The 25000-nt window shown below is 36.1% G+C and overlaps 1 protein-coding gene across 1 annotated transcript in view; it reads left to right on the plus strand.

Moving 5' to 3' along the window:
• The window catches only part of FOXP2 (forkhead box P2), a 400669-nt gene that overhangs the window by 369256 nt on the left and 6413 nt on the right, over positions 1-25000 (plus strand). The window contains exon 20 of the mRNA XM_033057875.2: positions 151-314. Within this exon, the coding sequence (XP_032913766.1) occupies positions 151-314 (164 nt within the window). The remainder of the gene's footprint in view (positions 1-150; positions 315-25000) is intronic.

Below are 25000 nucleotides of genomic sequence, written 5' to 3' on the forward strand. Positions count from 1 at the left end.
GAGTGGAAATGCCCAAAATCCTTCTGACCACCTCAACAACTACTCAAAATGAGCTGTTCTGTGTGTGAATATTTCTAAATGTTCATACGTGTATGAGTGCTATGTATATGTATGGACTAATAATTTTGGTTTTACTTTTCAATTTGGTAGGCTGCACTGGCAGAGAGTAGTTTACCATTGCTAAGTAACCCAGGACTGATAAATAACGCATCCAGTGGCTTACTGCAGGCAGTCCATGAAGATCTCAATGGTTCGCTGGATCACATTGACAGTAATGGAAATAGCAGTCCAGGCTGCTCTCCTCAGCCTCACATGTAAGTGCAGTCAGCTTTCTTTCAAGAAAAAAATGCCTTAGTCTAAGACACAATATTACTCAAAAGAGCTTTGAAAGAAGGTGGTAAGTGAAACATCTGGAGCTATATATTTGAAACTAAACATTTATATTAAAACATTTAAATAGATGAGTCTTCATTTAGTTTGTATTAAGATTGCTAGGACCTTCTTTTTACTTTTGTTTTTTTTTTCTTTTTTAAACCTCATCATTTTGCTTACAAGCTCTGAACATAATGGGAGGCTGATCTCTGTGGTCATTTTCAGAGCCTGGTTTGTAAGGTATAGTCAGAATGTTCACACTGGAATTAGTTGTAATTTTAACTATGTCTCTCTAAACCATTTATGAACTGTAGTAGAGATATTGCCCGTTTATATAAACCATAAAATTCAAAGTTTAACTGTTGCCCACAGTTTACATAGAAGCCAGTAAAGTGTAACTTTTTGCCTGTCATATAAATCAGTGTAATTACGTATTCAAGTTTAATTACTAGTGCGTCTGTATTGGCAAGGTTTATATGTTATATTTTATGCAAGACTACGATTCCTATTAATATTTAGCAGCTAACTATATCATTAATTACTCTAAATTCTTTCCCCTACCATCTTTTTAATGGAGCTGAGAGAGTGGAAGTATTAAAAATTGATGTATTGTGGATTTCAGAAATGTGTCTGAAGCTTTAGAAATGCCTGGCCTTAATCAGTGGTGTCAAACATGGCAGTTTCTTGTTTACTAAATAGTAAAACATGTATCTTGGAGGTATTGTTTCCCAGGTTATTTATATAATAATTAGCAGTGTGATATGTAAGTAGACTTAGTTTTAAGTTTACCGTAGGTTGATTTTTTAAAGTGTATCTAAAATTATGATATCTTTTTTTATCTTTTAAAAAGCTGATCTCATTTGTCTTTTTTCATTCCATTTTCTCTTTCACATTTTAAATGTTCATTTTAATTGCTAGAGTAGGATATTTAACAGTAACAGTAATTGAGACCAGACTCCCTTTTTTTCTTATGCTCTGATGTGTTAAGAATCCATTTTCATCTGACCTTTTTTTAGGGAAAATATTTTACTGATTTTTTTTCTTCTTTTATTTGGCATGTTAATATGTCTGTGATCACATAGAAATGTTTATTATCACGCATTTAATTGTTTTATTGCACATTTATTTTACTTGCCTTTGAAAATAATACACTGTGAACATTCATGTATTTTATCAGGTTCCAAACCATTACTTTTTCAAAATGGAAAAATTTGTCTTTTGGAAGTGTCTTTAGATGTATTAAATAATACAAAAGAAGTAATAAAACTTGAAGTAGAAAGAACATGAATATATGCTCTTGAGAGTAACACTACTCTAAAACAAGTAAAGTGAGCAATCAGACAAAAGTTTTTATATCCCAAGCTTTATGCTATCAACCATGCAGTGGGTAGCTTGAGGCCTTTTACTTTTAGCAGTTCTCCTGAGTATGCTAATGCTCTCTTCCTGTATAAAATGCCAAGACAATAAAACTTTAAAGAGCAAACAAGAGTTAGATCATGTGTGTTAAAAACAGCTACTTTACAGAAAAGAATGACACTTGCTATTAAAGTTGTTTTGTAAGTGTTAGGCAGAACTGTTTACATATCCTATGTTCTGTCTGCCATTCTGCTGGATAAACTGTGATATCTGTGCATATGATTATGTAGATATGGCTACAATTATAGCTGTGTTTATAGTTAAAATAGTGCATATTGAAGTAATCCTTGCCTATAACAAAGGCAAATACCTTAAGTTACACCCTAACTTACGATTCAACCTTCCTCTCTCATTTTTATGATGTGTTGTTTGTCAAAATAGGCATTTTTGGGACTTGCTCTGTTGACTCCTTTGAAACTTGAGAGGACTAGTTGCTCAGTTCTTGATAGACTGAAACAACAGAATGTAAATGCTCTGAGACACCACTGGAGAAAGAATCTAGGCACATTCATCCCTTGCACCAAACTTAGTGCAAGAATTCTGGGCTTCTGTGAGACCATGAGACATCAGACAAAAGATGAAAGCTAAATGCCACTCACTTGCGACATTTTTTCCTGTTCTTTGCAGGGGGGAAAAGGAATGAATGCAGTCTGCAAGGAAAGGCCAGGGTAGGGAGAGGCTTGCCAAGGAAAAGAAGAGACCTCTTCCTTGCCTCTGTGACCACATTGGTCAGGGACCCTCATTTTTGTTAAAGAGTATTACATAAGAAAATGAGAAAATAGTATAGGTAAAGCAAAACAGAAGTAAAACAAATGAGGAATATGGCAAACAATGAAGACATGCATTAAATTTTACATTGCCTACACAGATAACATAATCTCTTTTTTCTTTTTTTTTTTAACTGAAAAGTAGTTAATGGACTAGTAAAAAAAGAGGTATTTTACTTGTACAAGCACGTACTTACTTTTAGTCTCCTGACAAGGTTCACCCAGGAAGTGTGGGTGTTTCTCCCCTAGAGAAGGGTTCTTGAGGTGTGATAATTACTGCACTCACCTATGAATTTGGAGGCTCTATTAGTCTCCAAGCAGATTAAACCTTCATCTCCTGATTCCCGGGAAAATGCACTACCCACAACGGCAGGTATATGCTGAGCAATGTTACCTGCCATCTTGTAGGTGGCACACATGCAGGAACACTGGAGCTAAGTATTAGGGATCAGAGCATTCAGTTGGGAAGGTGAAGAGTTCAGATTCTTAGACAAACTTCCAGAGACAGGTATTTGTTTGGTATTTCAGCAGGAAGTGCCAAAAGAATCCCAGTGACTGAGTCAAAGTCAAGCATCTCAGTTGGGCATTTAGGTCTAAAATTGTTCTGACTGTCATTTTATGATAAAACTATGTGATAGCAAAAATGTCTTACTTTGGAATGATCATATTAAAGTTTTTAGCATATTTTGTGTGTGTGTGCAGAAGTCAGTATATCTGTGACTGAGCATTGGAACATTATCAGAGACATTGATTTGTGTTATTGTCGTGCCTCAGCTACTGAGTGTCAGAAAATGGGAAATTGTTTCCGTTCTTGGATGTGAGCCTAGTACCTAACATCTAGTTCTGCTAAATTCAGTAGTAAGAGCAGTTAGAGTCATTAATTTACCCATATGTGACCAGGTATCTTAACATAGGCTGGAGAATCAACTTACTTAGAAAATAGTCTCTATTCATTGACTACAGAAAGATGGGAGGTCCATAACTTCAAGTAACTGTATCACACTTAAATGCTTGTTAAGTGCAGTGGGTCCCAGTCAGTGTATTTAGAGCACTTTAAAACCTCCAAAAGTTTAGCCTCAGGTAATGAAATAATCTGTTCCATTTCTTATGTTTTTTGAATACTTAAAAGCACCACAGTAAGTTGTAGGTGATTGGTATAACTATGGCCTAGAAGCTGGGGTAACTCTTATATTAATTATTACGTAAAACATCAGAAATTTTATGCTGTGTGCCTCCCACTTTCCTTTCTCTATATGATGAAAGGTGGAAATTCCATGATCCAGGATGCAGCATATGGGTGGAATCTTAAGTCCTAGGTGTTCTTTCTGTATTTCAGCAGTATTAAGTCCAAGTTTTGTCTTTGACTGTTCTTCAAATCTGATTCCTGTTATGCAGGGCCTGAGTGCTTCCTTGACATAAATCTTCACTGAGAAAGTGTGTTACTTATTGTGGGCATATATGTTTTGTTCAAAATTTAAATTTCTACTAAGATCAGTTGTCAACAGTCAATATCAGGCAATTGTATTTTAAGTCAATGCTTAAGACTGTTTCTTCTTTCATTATTTCAACATGAACTACTTCTCCAAACTTATTGTGAGCTAGAGCTGATAAGCAACAGTTTTCAAAGTGACAAACAAAACTGAAGATATTTGGTACACAAAGATTCCTTATTTATGTAAAACTAGGTGCTGCTAATCTTGCATAACAATTGTACATGGATATAAGTGTAAATTCCACAGTACACACCTTTGGAGTATAAATGCAGAATTCTGAACTAAAGAAAACAAATCCAAACAAGTGCAGTTAAAACTGGGTTGTGGGAAACATTGGAGAAAACTTTTATTATTCCTGTAGAAGCAGGAGCATTGGATGAGACATGAGATGATTCTTAGGAACAATAATGACAGTTCATGCATAACTGAAAACACAACTTCTTCTTAACCTGTATGTAATAGACAGCATACTGCTGAAGAGCTTTGATGGGATTTGAAGGTCAGTTCTTTCAGAAAATCTTTCAGAAAATTAATTTTTTAAATTAATATCAGTATCAAAATGAAATCAATTTTGTGCTATTGCTTTTCCTGTCTCCATTATATTCACTGGAGAGTTCTCACTTTTGGGGATGGCAAATAAGGGGTGGAAATCAAGTTCAACTATTTTTCTGGTGTTTGTCTCTGCATTTGTTCTAGACTGATTACACTTCAGTGATTATTGCAACTGGCACAGACATGGGTGTTTTATCACCAGACATTACTTGTCCCCATGGTCATGGCAAATGCATCATGCAAAATGCCACTTTATTTCATTGCGTAATCCTGGGGGGAAGAAGGTACAATTTTAATCTGCAAAGCTCTTCATAGCAGTTGAGGAAACTGAAAGAAATCAGTCATGATAAAACAAGGAAAATGACAGACTGAGAAAATGTAGTCTTACCATAGGAAACGATGGGGCAATTATACCATTCTATTAAAACTCACTGCAGCTCATTAAATAAGGAGTGGAAGGAGTTAGAAAATGTGGTAGGGTAAACAGATACCCCTCTAATGAGATTTTGAGGAAGGGGCTTGTCATTTTGGTTGTCTCCCTGCTCACTCTGTGGGTGTAGACTGAGGAATAACCTAGTACCAAAATAATCTAGTTCCTAACAGCAGATCCAGAATGCTGGCGTTAATGCCATTCTGATTTCTAGAATTTTAGTTGTTGGCAGCTTTTTTTTAGAAAAGTGAAAACTCTTAAGAAGTAAGGTTTTAGAGTTGCTTCTCAAAAAGGGAGTTCATACATCATCTCCTAGATGAGTCTTTAAGTTCAACTATTGTAGTGCTGTACTCCCTGAGATGGGAATTGTTTAAGGCAAATGTCAAGACACACACATATATTCCATGATCTTTAAAGCTGTTTCTAGAAAATGTTATGGTATGTTGTTATGAGAAAGGATAACTTTTGTCCAAATGAGCAAGGCTAAGAGTCAACTCGAAAAAAAAAAAGAAAATTAAAAGGAAAAAATAAGATGTTATCCAGTGGAGTCCTTCGTCTTCGATTTTGTGTGCAAAAAGTGAGTTCCAAGCATCTGTGGTTTCAGTCACCTTTTCTTTTTATTCTCCTGTCATTCCCAACCCTAGTCCTTTACCTTTTCTCACTCTTGCCCTGACTGGATCATTTCTCTCTGCAGTTCTATCTGCATAATCATCAAACTTGTTTTTTTTTTTCAAACTTTTTTATCTTTAAATTTTATTCCCAGAGGCAAATATGATTATTCTGCTCTAAGATCATTTACTTTTGAGGTGCTTCAGTTTGAAAGCATTCCATTGTCAGGTCGTTCCCATATCTGATTATTCCAGTCCCCCACTGTTAAGCTTTCACACCACTTACAGTAGGTTACCTATCATTCCAGTTTTAATCCCTTTCATTCCCTTGTTTCTTTAACTTCATAATGTTCCAATCCCCTGTCTTCCTTCTTCCTTTTTTTTTTTTTTTTTTTTTTTTTTTGTTATCGTTTCATTGTCCCATTTCGTGATCTCTTTGCATTTACCTTGGAGGCTTGTTCTGTTCTAGGAGACTGCTATGATCCAAGTCTCTTGTTCATTGTATAAGGCTTGGCGTAGTGTATAAGAAAATAAACTCATGAAACACATCAATTAACAGGGATGTAACAAGCATTATTAAATAGGTGAGAAGCATGTAATTGAGCAGATGAATGTGGTAGCAGTTGGAGTATTTCTGGGTATCCTTGTTCATCAAAAATGTTTCACCTAATCACATGATATTTTAATGCCTGTATAATTTAATTTCACACATTTTTATTCATAAATCTAACATAAGGATGATAATGGGCAAAGAGACTTTGTGACAACAATTGACTTTTATTTTTATACAAAAAGAGGAAGAGCTAGGAAATGGGATCTTAAAGGTTATAGCTTTTGTCTGAGCATATTTCTATTGAAGGAAGTTCTGTTGTGAGAATATGCAGTGAAATAATTTTGGCTTTTGTGCAAACCCATTTACCTGTGGACATTAATAAAAAAATAAGCAATGATGTTTTGACTAGTAATATTTTTCACCATTCCCATTGAAACAAATTTTCACTTGAATGTTTCCTTAAATATTTATGTTCTCTTTTTTATTAATATTTTACATTAATTTTCAGTCCATTTATCCTCTATGTTTGCTTCTGTTCACCAATTTACTTATTTTCCAACAGTGATGGTCCAGTTCTTTATCATTTTGTCTCTAGCTTCTTAAATGTTACATGTCTGACTTTTGATCAGAAGTTGCTATTTCTTTTTTACATTATTCCAGCCCCAGTTGTTGCACTTCTAGAGTACATTCCCAATGCTCTGAACAAAAAGATCACTACAGAGATACAGTGCCTTCAGCTGAAAAGAGTCAGATCCCCATAGCATGGCTTGTAGATGTTGGTAGGCTCCTGTGGGATTTCACAGAATCTTTTTGGAAGCTGTCTTGCTGAAAACTTTTTGGTACTGCTATCATGAATTCTCAGTCTATGGACAAGACACTTTTGCTTTTCACACAAAAGAATAATAAAAGGCAGCATCTTAAGTGTTTTTGCAGATATTTAAAAAATTGTTTGACATTGTACTATTAAATCTCTCTGCAATGTGGTTGTCTAATTCCTAAAACAAGTTCATAAGAGAGTAGTCTTTGCACAATGCAAAAGCTGAGATGACAGTGCTGTTAAAGTATATTTCCTAAACTGCACAGACACTAACAAATTTTATTCAGTGTTGATGATTGCATTTAGTTTTTATGTAACTGTGATATTAGAAGCCAAATTTTTGAAAGTGGATTCTCTAAATACTATTTCCTAAATACACGTGTCCAAAATGTGTCTCTAAACTTAATTAACATAAAAAGTCAAATAAAAATATACAATTATATCCAATTGATAACACTTATACCAGTAGTCTAAATTATGATCCATAAATCCAAGTATTCCTTGAAAAATGTAAAACATTATGCTAAGAATGTTTGACTATTGTTTAATCTTTAGAATTCATAGAAGACTTTGCACTTTAGACATTTTAAAAGACTAAGAATTCCAATTGAATGGGTTTTTTTAATACTTTATGGAAAGACTTAATCTCTTGTGAAACCCCACGTATAGGTCATGGTAAAGTTACAAAATCTTAAGATGGCTAAAGAATGATTTTACCCGGTAAAGTTTATAGGCAAAACAAAGTTCCCCATCTTCTGGTGAAGTGCAGTTGCATCTAACAAAAGCCTTTGATTTAGATCAGTGCTGGGAATGCGTATGTGGGGTACAATCCTGATGTCATTTCTGTTAGGGTTATAAATGAAAGTATTCTGGTGGTTTTCTCCAAATAAGCAACAACATTGAAAGAGTATCTTAAATTAGGCTGAACATATCCAGTAGTCTTCCTCCTATATCAGGATTTCATCAAATTCATTTTTCCACTGTACCCATTAATAAGGATTTAATGATGTTGCAGAATCTTCATATGATTCTGACCGCTCCACTGATGCTTTTCGAAGACTTTAATAAGCTTCTGATTGAGATGGATAAGGGGATATGTTTATATGATGCAGTATTATGTTATGATAGTAGTAGTCTGGGTAATTAGGGACTTCCCCCCAAATTGATTTTTATTTCTTTTCATGTTTTCCCTCCTTTTCTTAATTTCTTGCAAATTTGACATTATCAGACATCATAGCTGAAAAAATGGTCTCTGAGCTATTATCTCCTCTTGCTCTGAGAACACAGGAGATAAGAGTGATGTTGTGGGCAACTATATGTTACAATTCCTCTCCTAAATTTATCGTAGTCCACATATTTGAAGAACATTGTGAAACTTCCTTTGATGATTATAAGCCATATTCCGATTTCCAGACTAAATACATTCCAATTTGGTTTCACTGATAGGTGTTTTAGTTTACCGAGTCTTTTTTACTCTTCCTTATGTTTCTCAAATGTAGTCTAGACAGCATATACTGTGAGCTTTGAATCTTTATTTTGTAGGCCAAACAGACTCTTTCTGATAGAGCAGACTGTCCATTTTCCTCATGTGTCTACAAACCATTCCATAAAAAGACTCAGTTTGGATTTAGTTATGTGGGTAGGTATTAACAGGTTTTTGAAGAATTCCAGATGTGCTTGTATATAATGTGTTTCTTCTTTTTCTCTGTTCCTGGGGGGGTGGGGGGGAGCGGAGCTTATTTCAGCTATATTCAGTTAAACTGTTATGGTTTATTTTAATATGCACTATTATAGATGGATTTGAGGCTCTGTTGTGGAAAGTGCTGTACGAAGGCAAAAAAAGGGCTTGTCAAGTCCCTGCCCCAAAGTCTTGCGGTCTTCAGGTAGTAATTGAATTACTTGGGTTTTGAGAAGGACCTTTAGATGCAGTTTGAATAGAAGGTTTATATGACTTACTTCTGTCCCCCTTTAGAGGGGGTGGAGTAGCATCACTTCATTTAGACAAGGGTTTGACACAAAGCTGGTTGCCATTGACTGCGCTAAGGGAACATAAAGCCCAAAGAGAAACCATGCCTGATGGCAGTGACATTCCATGAGATGAGCACCCATCAAGTAGTGTTCTGTTGCTATGCATGTCCCTTAATTCATAGCATTGTGAGAGGAATAATAATGTGTTTGTATCTATCTGGAGCTACTGAAAGTACAATTTAAACGATATATATATAAATTAAACGATATCTATATATTTTTTTTTTGTATCTAGATATATACAGATGACACAATAATACAATGACTATTGTATTGCACTGTTTGCAATACATTTCATTCAGCAGGACGACACTGCCCTGTGAATCTGAAGTCTATGTTAAGCAGAGGCCAAAGTATGTGGTTAAGAGACAGGATGTTAATCTAGGCTTTGTGATACCTATCTCAGGTATTTTCTAACCAGGTCACTCTGCAGGCAGACTGTATTTGTGGTTTTTTGCAGAAATTTTACAGATATAGTATATTCATCTGAGATTATGCTCTTCAGATCTAAATGGTAAATCTGCAAGAGTATAAATATGGGAGGCATGATTACAGTAAATTCACGAATACAAGCCGCACGGAGTATAAGCCGCATATCCGGTGTGTTGGCAACATTGATGTCTTTGTCAATAAATAAGCCGCACCCGGAATATTAGCCGCACTTTAGTTCGCAGCGAACTTTCACAAAATCGTCATTTAGTAACACAATCGCGGGATCGCTGGGGCTTACTGGCTTACTGCCAACCTCGGAAACATTGTTTCCAAGTGAAAAAAGACACACCCTTTATTTACAAGCTGAAAAAGACAGGAACAATAGTGTGGTCATTTTGCGAGCATTCCCAATGGATCCGCGTTGCCTTTAAACAGCCGCTCAGCCACGCGGGCAGGCAGCTGAGCTCCGAGCGGAGCCACATCTCCGTGCTGGCACAGGAGCGGCCGTTGTAGCCCTCGCGGCCCGCGGGGCGAGCGGCTGTTGTAGCCCTCTCCCTGCGAGCCGAGTGGCCGTTCTACCCCTCTCCCTGTGGGCTGAGCGGCTCCCCCAGCCCTCTCCCTGCAAGCCGATTGCCCGCTTCATCCCTCTCCCTGCGGGGAGAGAGGCTCCCCCAGCCCTCTCCCTGCGAGCCCAGCCAGCCCCGTAGCCGCACAAGACTGAAAACACTTTAAAAAGTACAGAGAAATATCACACACTTTTATCGAACTGCCGAGGTAACTCACCCCGATAACAACCCCCGCCCCTCAGTAACGCCGCCATCCACAGGCAGGCAATAAGCTGTTCTCTGATTGGTTCATCGTTGGAACAAAGGGAAACCATGGATTTCAGACTGTTTTGGCTCGGGACTGGACCAGCATGATACTAGGTAAGGGCAGATATCACATTTTTGTCCATAGATTAGCCGCACCGGAATATTGGCCGCATTTCCGGGTTTCCACCAAAATTTTAGTCTTCTTGCTGTGGCTTGTATTCGTGAAATTACTGTAATATTCATATGTTTGATGAAATGTTCTGAAAAAAGTTAAAATTACTGGATGCACAATCTTTCTTAAAGCTAGAAGCTGGTGACAAATGTGTGCTGACAAAGGTATGTAGTTGCTGAGATCGTAATTAACAGGAATATTGTACCTAAAAGTAAGCTCTGTCTTCCACTCAGTTCTTCTGATTGGTCTTTTCTGAAGACTGGGGAAAGACTGAAAATACTAGGGTGTTTTTGAGAAGAGAGGAACTAGGTGGGAAATTATGACAGCTTTTAGAACATGGTGCAGAGAAGATGGGAAAGAACTTGTCCATTGGAATGGGACAAGAAATAATTGATTGGTATTTTGGCAAGGACAGTTAGGATAGACACCAGGAAAAATTCTCCACCTTTTTGACTTTAGGATAATTAAGTGCTAATATATGTACCAGCACAGAAAGTTCTAGAAACCAATGATACTGGAAGCTTTTAAGGATAAATTAAAGTGGTTGAGTGATTTAAGTATAAATGATCTTTCTTTGGGGTAAGGAAAGGAAATTAAGAGACTTTATGATCTCTTGAAGTCTCTTATAACCCTGTTTCTTTTGATCCATATCATAAAACTTGAAAAAGGGGGGCTTTTTCATGTATCCCATGTTTTATAAAACTAGCTGAATTGTCCATATCCATTTATTTTGTAATTTGGAGCAGCTATCATTGCTAAATACTTTTAAGTACTCTTTTTTTTAAGACAAAATTGAAAGTTGGCCTCACAGAGAAATATATAGTGGACATAAAATTCAGCTACTATGAAAAATGTCAGCAAGGGTAGTGCAGAAAGTCTTTAACAGGTCAGTTTGACCCATTTGTCTGTGTTGAGTGTGATGTGTGGTTCTCCTTGTTAAATGCTACTACCATCAGCTATTCAGCAATTAAACCACAACCGAAGAGCTGGTCTTTCTCCAGGCTTGTTCTAGCAGACCAAGCTAGTCCAGCTAGGTCTTGGGAATTCAGAGAAGTCCCAAGCAAATGTTGTCCCAGTTTCCAAGAAAGGCAAGAAGGAGGACCCTGGAAATTACAGGCCTATTTGTCTCAATTCAATGTCGGGCAAAATAATGGAATAACTTATTCTGGGAAGTATTGAGAAAAGGAGGAGGAGGACTCCACATTCATTGGTCACAGCCAGCACAGCTTCATGACTGGGAAGTTCAGGTTGTCAAATCTGATTTCCTTCTATGGCAAGATAACCCACCTAGCTGATACAGGAAGGCCAATAGATGTGCTCTTTTTGGTCTTCAGTAAGGTTTTTAATATTGTCTCTCACAGGATCCTTCTGGACAGAGTGTCCAGCACTCAGCTGGATAAACACTTGATGTGATGTATGAGTAACTAGCTCATGGGTCAAGCACGAAAGGTTACAGGGAATGGGGTGACACCAGCCTGGGGACCTGTCACTAGTGGGGTTCCACAGGGCTCCATGCTTGGCCCTGTGCTCCTCAACATCTTCAGGAATGACTTGGATGCAGGACTGGAAGGGATACTGAGTTTCCAATGACACTAAACTTGGAGGAGCTGTCAACTCCCTCAATGGAGTTGTCCCATACTATTTATCTGATCAGCTCTATGTTTCCCAAGAGTTTTATCAATGTAAAAGTTTTCAACATAAATAGAAAAAAAAATTTATATAGCATGTATTCATCGTAAAATGTACAAACCCTACATATAGCACAGTCTAAATTCTCCCTCAGCTTTTCCTGGATCACTTAATAGATTTCCAGATTTTGCATAGAGAATATTTATCTAACCCATAAATAACACTGAGGTACTTAATTTTACTGCTAAGTTTCTGTGTAACTGGTACAATTTTAAAACTTCCCAACCATTACACGCTACAAAGCATGCTAGATCCACAGCCTCTTGTCTTGAACTTTGTTGTTTCTGGCCTTGCTACTTTTTATGGTTCTTCAATAATCCCAAAAAAATTCACACTGAAATCTGTAGTACTGTGTCGTTTTGCTTTGAGATCTTGCCTTAAAAACTTCTGTGCTCTTTCTCCCTAATACTTTTCTTTGTTTAACATGTTAACTTTAGACGTTTGAACTAGATGCAGCTGATGGGTTGAAAGACTTTAGAGGCCTATGCCCTAAGCTAATTTCTAGTCAAGTTTCTACTTTCTTGTGGTTCTATCACAGAGAAAATTCATTTATTTAGACACCAAAGAGAGAAAGAAAATGTCAAGGATGGGAATTTTAGTAAGAGTTGCTGGAATCAGAAAATCTATGTTACTGTCATCTTCTTAGCCAGAACTTGATTCTTAAAAATTTTGATCCTATAGGAAGGGCTAATTGTAGGTGAGCTTTAAGCCTCATTTGATACTTAAAGAAAGTGTATTCTTCATATGCCATTTTTTCATAAAGATAATGTGTTTATCTATGTCCAAAATTTAATATATTAGTGCAGAAAGTGTATCTGTATTTAATAGTCTTTGCCTTTTCTTGCCAAGTCTAAAAAGAATAATAATAATTAAAAAGGAGAACCTCAAACAATAGGCAAAACACCAAGACGTGCTCAATTTAATAATAAATTTCATAATATAAAAAAACACTTCTGTGTGTTTTCACTGCCCATTTTTAATTAAAAAATATTTTATTTTGTTACAGGAAAATGAAATTGTCAAATTAAATCTGTCAATTTATACTCTAGAAATTTTTCTATACAACACTCATTTCTTTGTAGTAAGCTTAAAGGAAGAAGAGAACATGTTTGATTGTTGGGGGTTTTTTTAATAATTTTCAACATTTTTTCCACTCAGACTCCTTACTATAGAGCTGAAATTCTTCCAAAACTTGTTTTGAATATTTTCCTTTTAATTTTGCTGTACCACCAATGACCACTTTCAAACTTTTCTTTGAAAATAAACTCTGTATTTTAACTGTCCCTAATTTGAAGACAGCCAGTTGGTATTTGTACATCAACCAAACTGATGGGACAGGAAGCACCAATTCCAGCCTCCTCGGGATCAAATGTATTTGTATATTTTGTAGATAAACAGGCAAGTCATCCCTGAGTTGGGAAGTTCATAAGCTGTAGAAAGGAAAAATGAGAGGTTTGCTCCTAGTGTCCATGAATTAATGGCTAGCTGGCTTCTGCAGTGTGAAGGTCAATATGTGTTAAAATATTTTTCCTGTAGAGTAATGATAGATGGCATCTTGGAATTATTGAATACTTAATATTTTTAATAGGATTTAAATAGATAATAATTTTGAAAAACAGAGCTCATTAACTGGATAACATATTTTAGAAACTTCTCTTTTGCAGTGGCATTATTCCTTTTTACTTTTATAACAAATTAATAGTGTGATAACTATAACGATAAAATTATTATAAATCTGCCATATTAAATGGTATGACCCTTTAGTATGAGTAAGGCAAAGGTGAACATGTCCTTTCTTCCTATACTTTCCATGTTTCCATATTTTTAGTATCTCACTATTACTCATATCTCCAAGCCTCTACTCTTGTGTTGACTTCAGAGGCAGCTAAATTGAATCAATTACAAATTTCCCACAGGTTCCCCATGCCATAAATCACTTCTGTTGTTTTTTCCTGGATTCTTCTATATGTTTTTGGGATGAGTGAGTAATAGCTAAAGGGTAGTCAAGTACATTGAATATAGAAGTTGAAGTGAGGGCCTACTTACAAATACATAAAGATGTTTTATATAATTCTTATTGTCATTATTCTCTCCTAGTTAGTCTAACATACTGGGTTTTGACTCTTCAAGCAGAAGCACCATTGAAGGATTCATTATACGTTTCCAAAGTGGGTATATATGGACATCTATGGGTAGTTTATTTTCTTTCTTTTATTTCTCGGCAGTAAATTGATTTTGCCATGAATTGTCAGCTTTGGGGTTCTTTCACAGTTAACTTCACATGTAAGTAATCTATATCTATCATGTTGTTATCTCTGTTTATATCTTCGGGGCTATTCATAATTATATTCAGAAAAGAAATCAAATTTAGGTCTTAGAGACTTCTTGCTACCTCAATGTTGTGATATAATCTTTTGTTCTTCATCTAATTACATGTATTACTGACAAATCTTCATGTCTACTTCTAGAATGAGTTAGATTTTTAGAAGTTTTTCTCAGGAATTTGCAGATTTATATATGCCTGTCTGTTCTCCTTGTTTACTGCAACATTCTTAGAAGGCTCAAAGAGGAAGTAAAATTACTGGTCTTACATATAATTGCTATTCCACCTCATTCATCTGGTAGAAAAATATGTGTTTCACCTTTGGTTATTCCCCCTTCTCCCCAAGCATTCTGTCAGATGCATTACATATTTTACTTACATCTTCTGTGAATAAACTTCAGAAGTGAAGTCATGGCCCTAATGAAGTCAAGGGGAATTTTACCATTGACTTAAATGAGATCTGGAGTTCATCCAAGGAAACTTTGTCTTCTTGTCTTTGGCTTTCCCCCATTTCTTATTCTGCCTTCAATCACACTGAATCATTCCTAATCTCCATCTGATATTTCTTGTAATTCTTGTAATTCTTGTAATTCTTACAGTCCCAAGTCTCAATTTCAGTTTCTCAAAATATTTTAGTCTTTGTTTTCCCTTTTTTTTTTCTTTTTTTGTAAACAAGACAAAGAGCTCTCCCAGATCCGAAATCTTACAAGGTCTCCAAAACTTTTTACACTCTTACTAGTCTATAAAATTAGCAAAATCATTGATGTTGAAGTCCAGGACAGTTTCATCCATGCAAATACAAGCAAGAAATATTTTCTCAGTTTTGTCAGGACTAATTGGATATGCCCTGTTAACGAATAAGTTTGTGTTTTTTAAAAATACTTGGGTTTTACTTTTCCTGCTAATGTAAGTGTAATGTCTTAATATTTTCTCCTATCTATATTCCCCTAAACCCCAAAAGGTATAGATTAAAATCACCCCTTTTTTTCTGTTTTTTTCTTTTTGCTTTTTCTTCATTCAACAGCTCTCTTAGTACTTCCTTTCCAGACACCCTATATGGCTTGTGGCATATTCGCCTCTTTAAAATAGCACTGTGTGTTCTCTTAGTTCAGATTGTCAGGTAATAATGAGTATGGTCCTGCTGACCCACTCCCCTCTAATATTAGACATACATAGGCACTCTTATGCAGAGTAGCTTTCCTCTGCTATATTCATGCTAGATCATCACATCTAGTTATTAATTGTTCCTGACTCTTGCTCCGGTCTTACATTTGCAATACCTGGATATTCTCTGATTTCTCCTGGAATGTAAGAATATGCTGGGACCTGTCCTAGTTTGCATCTTACTTGATGTCCTGCAGGATGGACCTCTTTCTCATTAGGTTTGCACATGATATCAAATGAGGGGAGCAGTAAATGTGCATAAGGGTAAGATGGCTATTCAGAGGACCTGTATGGGCTGAAGGACTTGCCAAGAGGAACTTTATGAAATGCCATGCCCTGCGTTGAGGAAGGAAAATCCCCGAGTCCGGTTTTCGCACCTCTTTCCTCGTGTAGGCAGGCAGTGGATGAGGCTGTTGACAAGCAAGTTGTATAGTCCATATCCTCCAAGATTTTCCAAACCTGACTGAATTAAATCCCAAGCAATCTGCTGTGAACTTCTTTAGGCAGTGGGTTCACCTAGAGATATTTTAGAGCCTTTAACCTGCATTATCCAGTGATCCTAGAGTGTGTTTTAGAGCAGAACCACTGAGAGAGTGAGCAGAAGCAATGTGGCAATTTCAGGAATGAGGCTTAAGAAGAAAGATGCTCTGGATTTTGTTTTACATATACTAGTGAAATCATATCAGGTGCTAGCAGAAGAGATAGATCTTAGAAACAGTAGTTACTGAGTTTACATCTTTTTAAATTTATTGCAAAAGAAAAGTTGTGCTTGCAAGACCAGTTTTGTGCAATTGGTAATTACAGAGTTTGTGTTTATTATTTTACTTTACCCCTGCTCCAAGGAACTCACCTCCCTTTTATTCTAGTGTAATTGAAGGGAGGGCATGAAGAACACTAGCTAAAATTTTATCAACAGATATTTTTAAAAGTTTAGAAGTTGTAAAAGCGATAACTGACTTACACAAACTCATTCATACTTGCTCCTACCTTGCTTGATGCACCAGAGGTGCTTTGTGACCACTGATGATTAATTCCATCGTATGCCATCTCCTCTAGCAATGAACTAAAGACAAACTTTAGTGGCCTAATTAACTACACCTGTACACTTTTATCTCCTGTCAGCATCTGCAGCAGTGCCTGCCAGCTAGGACTGTTTGTTGCCTCTGTTTTCCATTGCCAAGTCAATGCAACTCCCAACTCCACCATGGTATACTTGATGGATATGTCCACCATGATATACTTGATCCTTGTGATAGATAAAATGATAAATATGAAAATAAGTATGTTTCAAAGGTATATTTAGTGCTTCATTGTTGCATTTCAGAAAACAGAAGGCTGTTACTTCCAATTTTTTTCTCAAAATGGTCGTGGAAGGCCCAAAGTGTAAGGGCATAATTTGAAAGTGGCAGGCTTACAAAGCACATCCGTAAAGACCCCCTCTGAAGAGTAGTGCTTTTATAGGAATCATAATTCTGGTCTTCTTCACCAGGGTATTGTAGCTTCACTCTCTCCTTAGTGAAATGAGGTAGCACACCCTGAACTTCCTGAGAAGGATATGTGACAACAGGACCTGTCTCCCTTTCAGAGATTTGCATAAAGGCATTACTTTATCTAGAAATAATGCCACTTCTTCATCATTTCATATGTGATAAATACATGTGGGAAGTGTTTCATGATCTTCAAGGAGAAATAATAATGTATATTGTGACAGTTGTAGCATTACTGAATTTGTATTTAATTACTCGTCTAATACTTTTTTCCCTTTCTCAATATTTGGATTAGTATCTCCCTATGTGGCTGTACATATTCACATCAATAAACAGTTCATTCCTACTTAGAAAAAATAATAAACTGATTGTAATAGCGTAAAATTGTAGAAAGACTGAGTAAGAATTAGATAACATGAAAATACTATAGGATTTGAGGATTTGTCTCCATTTGTCTACTAAAGCATAAATATAAAAATTCTAAATCTCAAATAGTGGAATGGAAAAGAAAGTTTTTCTTTGAAAATTCCTGTGGGGTAGCCTACAGATGTATAGCTATTTTGGCAAGAGATAATATAGTTCTTCCTGAGAAAATTCTGGTTCACCTCCACTAGGAGAAAAAAGACAGCAATAGAAGTTGTACATAATACATTTCAATGGGTTTAATTTGGAAAATACTTAATGCAAAGAAGTTGTTACAAAGTAAAAATGCTTCAGAAAAAAATAAATATTTTAAACTTTTTTCACGTATGAAAATATGAAAAACATACACAAATAATTTGATTGGTCACAGTATTATTTTAGCTTAGTAGCTCACCTTGTTGGCTTGGACACAAATATTTCCAAACCTCTGCAGTTTACTGGAACTTCTCCCAGCATTTACTGGCACAGTTTGTGTAGCTGAATCAAAATTGCACTTGTAGTTCAGGATGCCTACTGCATAAAAGAATCGAGGGCACCTGTTGGTAATTAGCAAAAACATAAATAAAAAATGCAGGTGTCTGTTGTTAAAACTTACACTGGAAATGTGAAGTTCTAGAAAAGTTACTGTGTTACAAAAAGATGGTGTTCTGGTTTTTTCTTTTTGTATACTGAAGCACAGTAATTGTAATGAAATAAAGATAGTCAATAGTACAGTGGAAGGAATATCTACAGACTAACCTATTGGTTTTGAAGATGTATTTTTTTGTGGGCTTAAGGCTGTTTACAGAATTATGAAGAAGAATGGATCAAATGGAACATCACTTGGGTTTGGGAAATAGTTGCTTGAGAGCTACCTAATTATTTAGTTCACTAAAAATGTAGGTTATTTTGTTGGTTTTTTTTAACTCTTAAGAATCTTTGTTTGTTTAATGGGCAAACATAAAAGAAAATCAATGTAGGTTGCCATGGCACATATGGCTTAGAAGTTTTTCAGTCCCAAAGATTCCCCTGGGAAAACTTCCTTCATCTAAGTTTTAGAAAATTCATCATCTTATACACTTCTATATGAAGTCACTAGGAAAGCTAGTGAGTCAATAGTATCAAAATTAAAGTCTCATACAAAATAAACTTGGGAGGGACTTCAAGACATGATGTAATTTATTTCCCTTTGTGCCATTGAATACCAAAGTAAAAAACTCCCTAGTGTTACTAGGTGCCTAAGTCACCATAGCAATACAAAATACTTTCAGCTGCAACCCAGAAAAAAGATTATACTTTCATGATTTTAGACTGATTATTGCAACCCCTGAGTGGAATAAAAAAGCACCAAAAGAGCTTAAAAGAATTACATGACTTGTTGCATATCATATTCTTGGCTACAAAGCTCACAGTAAGCACATTGACCTAGGCAGCTTCTCTCTCAGCATCTACCACCACTTCAATACAAAGCCAAAAGCCATGTATTTTCCTTGCCAGTCATGACATTGTCAACTGCCTGTGAGACTCAATATCTCTGTCATGATGTCCCACAGCACTTTTGCTTAAATTATTTCAGTAGAACATTAAAGATTTGTTGTGGATATGGGCAACAATGTTTAGAGGACCCAGATTTGAACTGTGGAGTTTCTTCACTGGGAATCCTAGATGGGTTGAATCCTGGAATTTTCCTGGCAGCTTTCAGAATTTATCACTGAACTTCTTGCATTATTTTTTTTCACATATACAAATGAGAAATGAACTAATGAACTAATTCTCTTTTTTTCCTTCTGTAGAATTGCATGAAAGATATGCAGGGAAACTTAAATTGTTAAATCTCTTGTTTGGATGAAGGAAAGGATTACTGTAGTAACACAATGCTGTGGGTTATAAAAGGCATTGTCTGCCTTTATATGTTTTCCAAAGAAAAACTGAATCTTTTATTCAAAGTTTGTAATGAGCACTATTTTACTAACAAAATCTAAAACTTATTGTAATTATTTGTATTTTCTTGTCCTGAGTTCTCACTGCTGTTTTGCTTTATTTGGCATCCCCTTACATTAAAGTTCATGTGAAGTGCATCCACTGTAGAAAATGTGCTATTCATAATTGAGAATATTGTATCAAGTATATTTTCTCCTTGTTGACACCAGCTCAACTCAATTTAATTAAGAAATCATGTACTTGGTTATACGATCTGGTTGTTTTCTTGTCAGCAACAGCACACGTTCTAATGTTTAGAAATTGAATGTAACACTTGTTTTGTTGCTGTTGTCTAGATTTAAGCAGGATTTTAGTAACTATCATACTAAACCCATTTTCTCAAGGCAGGATCAGGCTTATTTTCTGCAAAATTCAGAAGACAAGTTCACCTTGTATCAGATGAGTTATTGCAGGCTTTGAGAATTTGGCTTCATCCCTAAATATTTGGAAATTACTTTACACATTCCTTCCTAGTAGATATTTATCCCTCAGCTGCCTGTCCTTTTATCTTTCTTTTTCCTCTGAAACCACAAAGCTCTTCTCCAAAAGCCTACAGTCTTCATAAAGCCTTTGTAAGTGTCCAGCAACTGTTACCTGTCTCCTGGCAGTTATTCCTGTTAAATATTATAAATGGTGATTTCATTAAGATATACAGTATGCAATTGTAATTTGCCAGTTAGTTGCAAGGAGCAAGGGAAAAATCTTCATGTAAAGCTGTGAAGCATGCAGAAGAGTGAATGTTTGAGGCAGACACAGACAAAGAGGAACTTCATGTTCTGCAATCTATGAGCAAAGAAAAACAATGTATTGAGATGAGCAGGCAGATCTGCAAGATATTAGAATCTTTCTTTTATATTAAAAACATCTCTCACAGAGAGTATTATTTTGAAATTGCTGGGGTACAGGAAAAGTCTTCTTTATAATTGTAGATCCATCAACTGTAAAGAAGGTAATCCATGGAAATGAGGATGTTCAATGAGGATGTTCGTTATGTTTACCAAAAAGTTGTTTGAAATAATTTAGCATAACCATTTATTTATTTATTTATTTTTTGCTGCTGCTGCATTCATGTCCTTGCTTTCTGTTTGTGACATTGCATTGTCACCCTGAGCTCAGGTAGAGGTATAATTTGCCAGCACTTATTCAAAGGAAACAGGCATTTTGATGAGGACATTTGGACATGGTGTCATAATTGTACTTGCTGAGAGGTGTTTCCATCATCCCTCTATTATCCCAAAGAGTAAGCAGGGACTTAACATACTTCTCACAGATATATGTCTAACTCCAAGGATGATTTGGGAAAGGCCCAAAAAGGTGAGGACTTTAAGCCTCCCCCAGCAACCTGGTTCAGTGCTTCACTGTCTGTGCGAATTTTTAACTCCATCATCTGACCAGTTGCTCTTTCTACAACTTAAGACATCCAGTTTTCTGCCTTTCATCATGTAACAGTTTTTTTCCTAATCCTCTACCAGGGTTTTCTCAAGTTGTTGACATCTGAGAAGTTAATAACGATGTTTGTCATTCTATCTACATTGTAATTAATAAAAAGTATTGACTAGTTCTGAACATGTAGTTCATCAAGAAATGATGTTAAACTTTCCTAAAATACAGATTCCAATTATATATTAGATCAAAAAACTTTGATCACATGTCCAAAATCACTAAGCTATGACATGTTTTAAGATTTGAGTAGCATATCTGTTAATAAGAAGTCATGGAATACAGAAATACTTACTCAGAATTTATGTTTAAGTACTCAGTACTTCTCATGAGAATTTGTTCTTAGCACAGCTCCTAACTGTACAACAAAACAGTAGTGCAAAATTTTGCAAATAGTCACATTTAAATATATTTCTATATATATATACACAAATCTTCAAATCTTCTTTTGCTTGTGGAAAAGATTTACTGTTTTTCATACATATCTTGTATAGTTGCTTCCTCAGAACATATATAAAACACTATAAATGTAAGATCCTTTACATCTCTAATCCACATGCCTGAACTTTGCCTTTCAACCCTCGATTTTGAAAAACAAACTCTAGAGTTGAGAGAAATGTAATTTCAAGAGCCAATATGTTATTCCTTGTATTTACACTTTCAGAAAGGGATGCTTGTATGGCAGTGTTTTCTAAACCTTAGAAAACTTTCTTATGCTTCTGACAGAACAGCCTGTGAAATTTATTTTTGTGTGGACAACTGAACTGCTTCATTTTTAATCTTGATTTACTGTTAATTTGTAAAAAAGTATAGTTAAAAACAATGGAAAATTTTGTATCATTATTAGCCCTTCAGAATATTAATCCTTCCACAGATTAGTCATCAAAATAATTTTTGAACTATCCTGGTAAAAATGCGATCCTCAATTCTAAAAAGTTACACTACAAGAGGAAATAATATCTCAACGTGTAGCATTTTTAATGGCTATTTCTTGTTATCCTCTCTGTTTATACAGTGACTGCACTCCAACCACTGAAGGGCAATAAAGGTAACCTGGACACCACCCTTAAAGGAACTGAACTCATTTGGGAAAAAAGTTCTGTAGTCAGAACCTCTTAAGCATGGAAACAAAAACATAGCAATGAATCACAGAATGGTTTGGAATGGAAGGGGCATTTAAAGATCATCTACCCCCCCATCCCTGCCATTAGCAGGGATATCCTTCATTAAATTGATGAAAGCCCCATCCAACCTGATTTTGAAAACTTTCAGGGATGGGCATCCACAGCTTCTCTGGGCAATCTGATTCAGTGTGTCACCATCCTCATGTAAAATATTTTTTCCTTATATCTGATGTAAACCTACCTTCCTCAAGTTTACAAACATTGCCCCTTTTTCTGTCACTACAGGCCTTGGTAGAAAGTCCCCATCTTTCTTATACACCCCCTTAAGTATTGAAAGGTCTCCCTGGAGCCTTCTCTTCTCCAGGCTGAACAATCCCAACTCTCTCAACCTTTCTTCATCGGAGAGGTGTTCCACTGCTCTGACTATTTTTGTGGCCCTTCTCTGGACCTGCTCTAGTAGGTCCATGTTTGTCTTGTACTGGGGACCCCAGCGCTGAATGCAAGCTCTAGGTGGGACCTCATGAGAGCAGAGTACAGAGCAGGGTGGGGAGGTGAAGCACTTCTCTACCTGCTAAGCACACTTCTTTTTATGCAGCCCAGGATGCAATTGCCTTTCTGGGTGGCAACTGCACATTTCCAGCTCACGTCCATTTTTTCATCCACTACTATCCCCAGGTTCTATGCAGGGCTGCTCTCAAAGCCTTTATCCTCCAATCTGTTTTGTATTGGGGATTGCTCTGACCCAGGTGCAGGATCTCATGCTTGGTTTTACTGAACTTCCTAAGGCTGATGTGGGTCCACTCCTCAAACCCATCAGGGTGCCCCTGGATAGCATCCCTTCTCTCCACTAAATCAACCACCACTCAGCTTGATCTTACTGGAAAACTTGCTGAGGGTACACCCAACAAATCCCACTGTGTGTCAGGGGTGAAGATACTAAATAGTGTTGGTCCCAGTACAGATGATAGAAAAACACCAACAGTGAAGTAATATGGTAGGTATAATGATGCCCAAAATGCAATTTCTTGGTAGCAACAAAGGGAATAAAATATTTTGATAATAAAGATACAGCATCTGGAGAAAATTATTTTGGCAATATAAGCATGATTAAAAATCACTGAAGACTTGCATCAAAAACTTAGTCACTTACAGTTCTGAAGAAAATATATGAAATTTGAAGCTTAATGGAGTTCAGAAGTTCTCTTCAACACTTAGAAATGTTTGAGAAGAGATGCTAAGTGAAAAACAAACCTCATGAAAGGACCTTAAATCTCAAGGCACACAATTACTTGTATTGCCTTAAAAAGGGAAAAATTGTTTTTCTCCCTCTTTCAGAAGACGCTGTTCAAACGTTTTTCAGTGATAAAAGTAATTTCTAGGTGACCCCACATTCCCCTGCAACATAGCTACCACACAAATAAGAACAAATATAGTTAAATTGAGATGGAGACTGAAGCACCTTGTTGCCTGTGGGTCCTAATGGTTGTTTTCAAATGCAGTAAGTTTTACACCATAGTAGATACTGCATGACCTCAGATCGCCCTGTGGTGTTTTCAAACCTCAGGTGTCTGCTAGAAACACAACAGAGAGACATAGGAGATTAGGTTCAATTTCTTTTTTTAATCGTTACAGCAGGGTTAACTTTTCAAGGCAGTATGTCTTGGAGTTTATTATTTTATCAATTACTGTGTAGTGGCATGTTGGATACAAACCCAGATATTAATCCAGTAATCCTTGGATAGTACACTATATATATTATCCTAGCTGTAAGGAAGTCATGTGTTGGAACTGACTGATAAGTATTTGTTTAGTATATTTTGTATATTTTATTCATGAAGTACGATCTATATATACAGTGAGACTAGTCATGTTGTTGCTGTATTTAATTTTGTAAATTAAGATCTTTATTTATCTCTTTCAACAAAAACAAAAAAAAAACCACATTGATTTTTGCATCTTATTTGTAAGTTGTTTTTTTGTTGTTGTTATTTTTTCAGTTTTTTTTAGTTTCATTAAATCTGTTCTGCTTTAATTCAAGGTAAATTGCAAGGAATACTTAGAAAAGACAGCGCAGGAATAAAGGTGCTAAGAAGGTATTGAATAGAATAGTTAAGTTTTGTCCAGAATTTAAAGACAACTGATCCATACTTTGCCTGCCTAAGTAAAAATCAAATGCTCTTAGCACATCCTGAAGATATCAAATGCAGAATTTGATCCAGATGGGTTCATTCTTTTTTTCCCTTTTAACCCATACATCTGTGAATGTGTATACACAGATGTTCTTGAAATACATATTAGAACTTCAGAAGCTTGTAATACTAGCATTTACAAAATTCTTTACCCCACAAGGAAGTATGTCTGATGCTTTTATTAATTCCTAATATATACAGTTTGCACATTTAAAACACAATTCCCTTTGTTTTGAATTATTAGGCTTTTTTAAGGCAACAATTGTAAATACATTATCATTTTTAATGGCAACTCATTTCCTGGGTTTCCAAACCATAACACTGCTTGGCCTGTAGTACTGTACACATAGTGTTCATTGTATCCATGTACAAGAAATACATTTAAGCCCATGTTTTGTTGTGAATCCCTTGCATAATACTGCTGGGTTTAACCCAGGCTGGAGCTGCACTGAATCAGCTGGATTGGAGTTGGAGTACTAAGCAGCTTGCATTTTATCATTTCATCATGAATTTTCAAGTGTCAGTTGTAGTGGGATGTTTATATAAAATTCCAGTTCACCACAGTGTTCACGTGCCATTGCTAAGTTCTTTCCCATCAGCAAACACAGTTGTGTATCAGTTGTGCTGCTTTCTTGTCAGGGTTTTAGAAGTGGCAAATAAGTCTTGCTCACTGACAGAATTCTGAAAAGCCACTAAACTGTCAGTGGTTGCTCTTACAAGCAAAGAGCTTCCCTTTTAAGTACATCTACC

The sequence above is a fragment of the Catharus ustulatus genome, chromosome 4 (genome assembly GCF_009819885.2).
Source record: "Catharus ustulatus isolate bCatUst1 chromosome 4, bCatUst1.pri.v2, whole genome shotgun sequence".
Classification (NCBI taxonomy): Eukaryota; Metazoa; Chordata; class Aves; order Passeriformes; family Turdidae; genus Catharus; species Catharus ustulatus.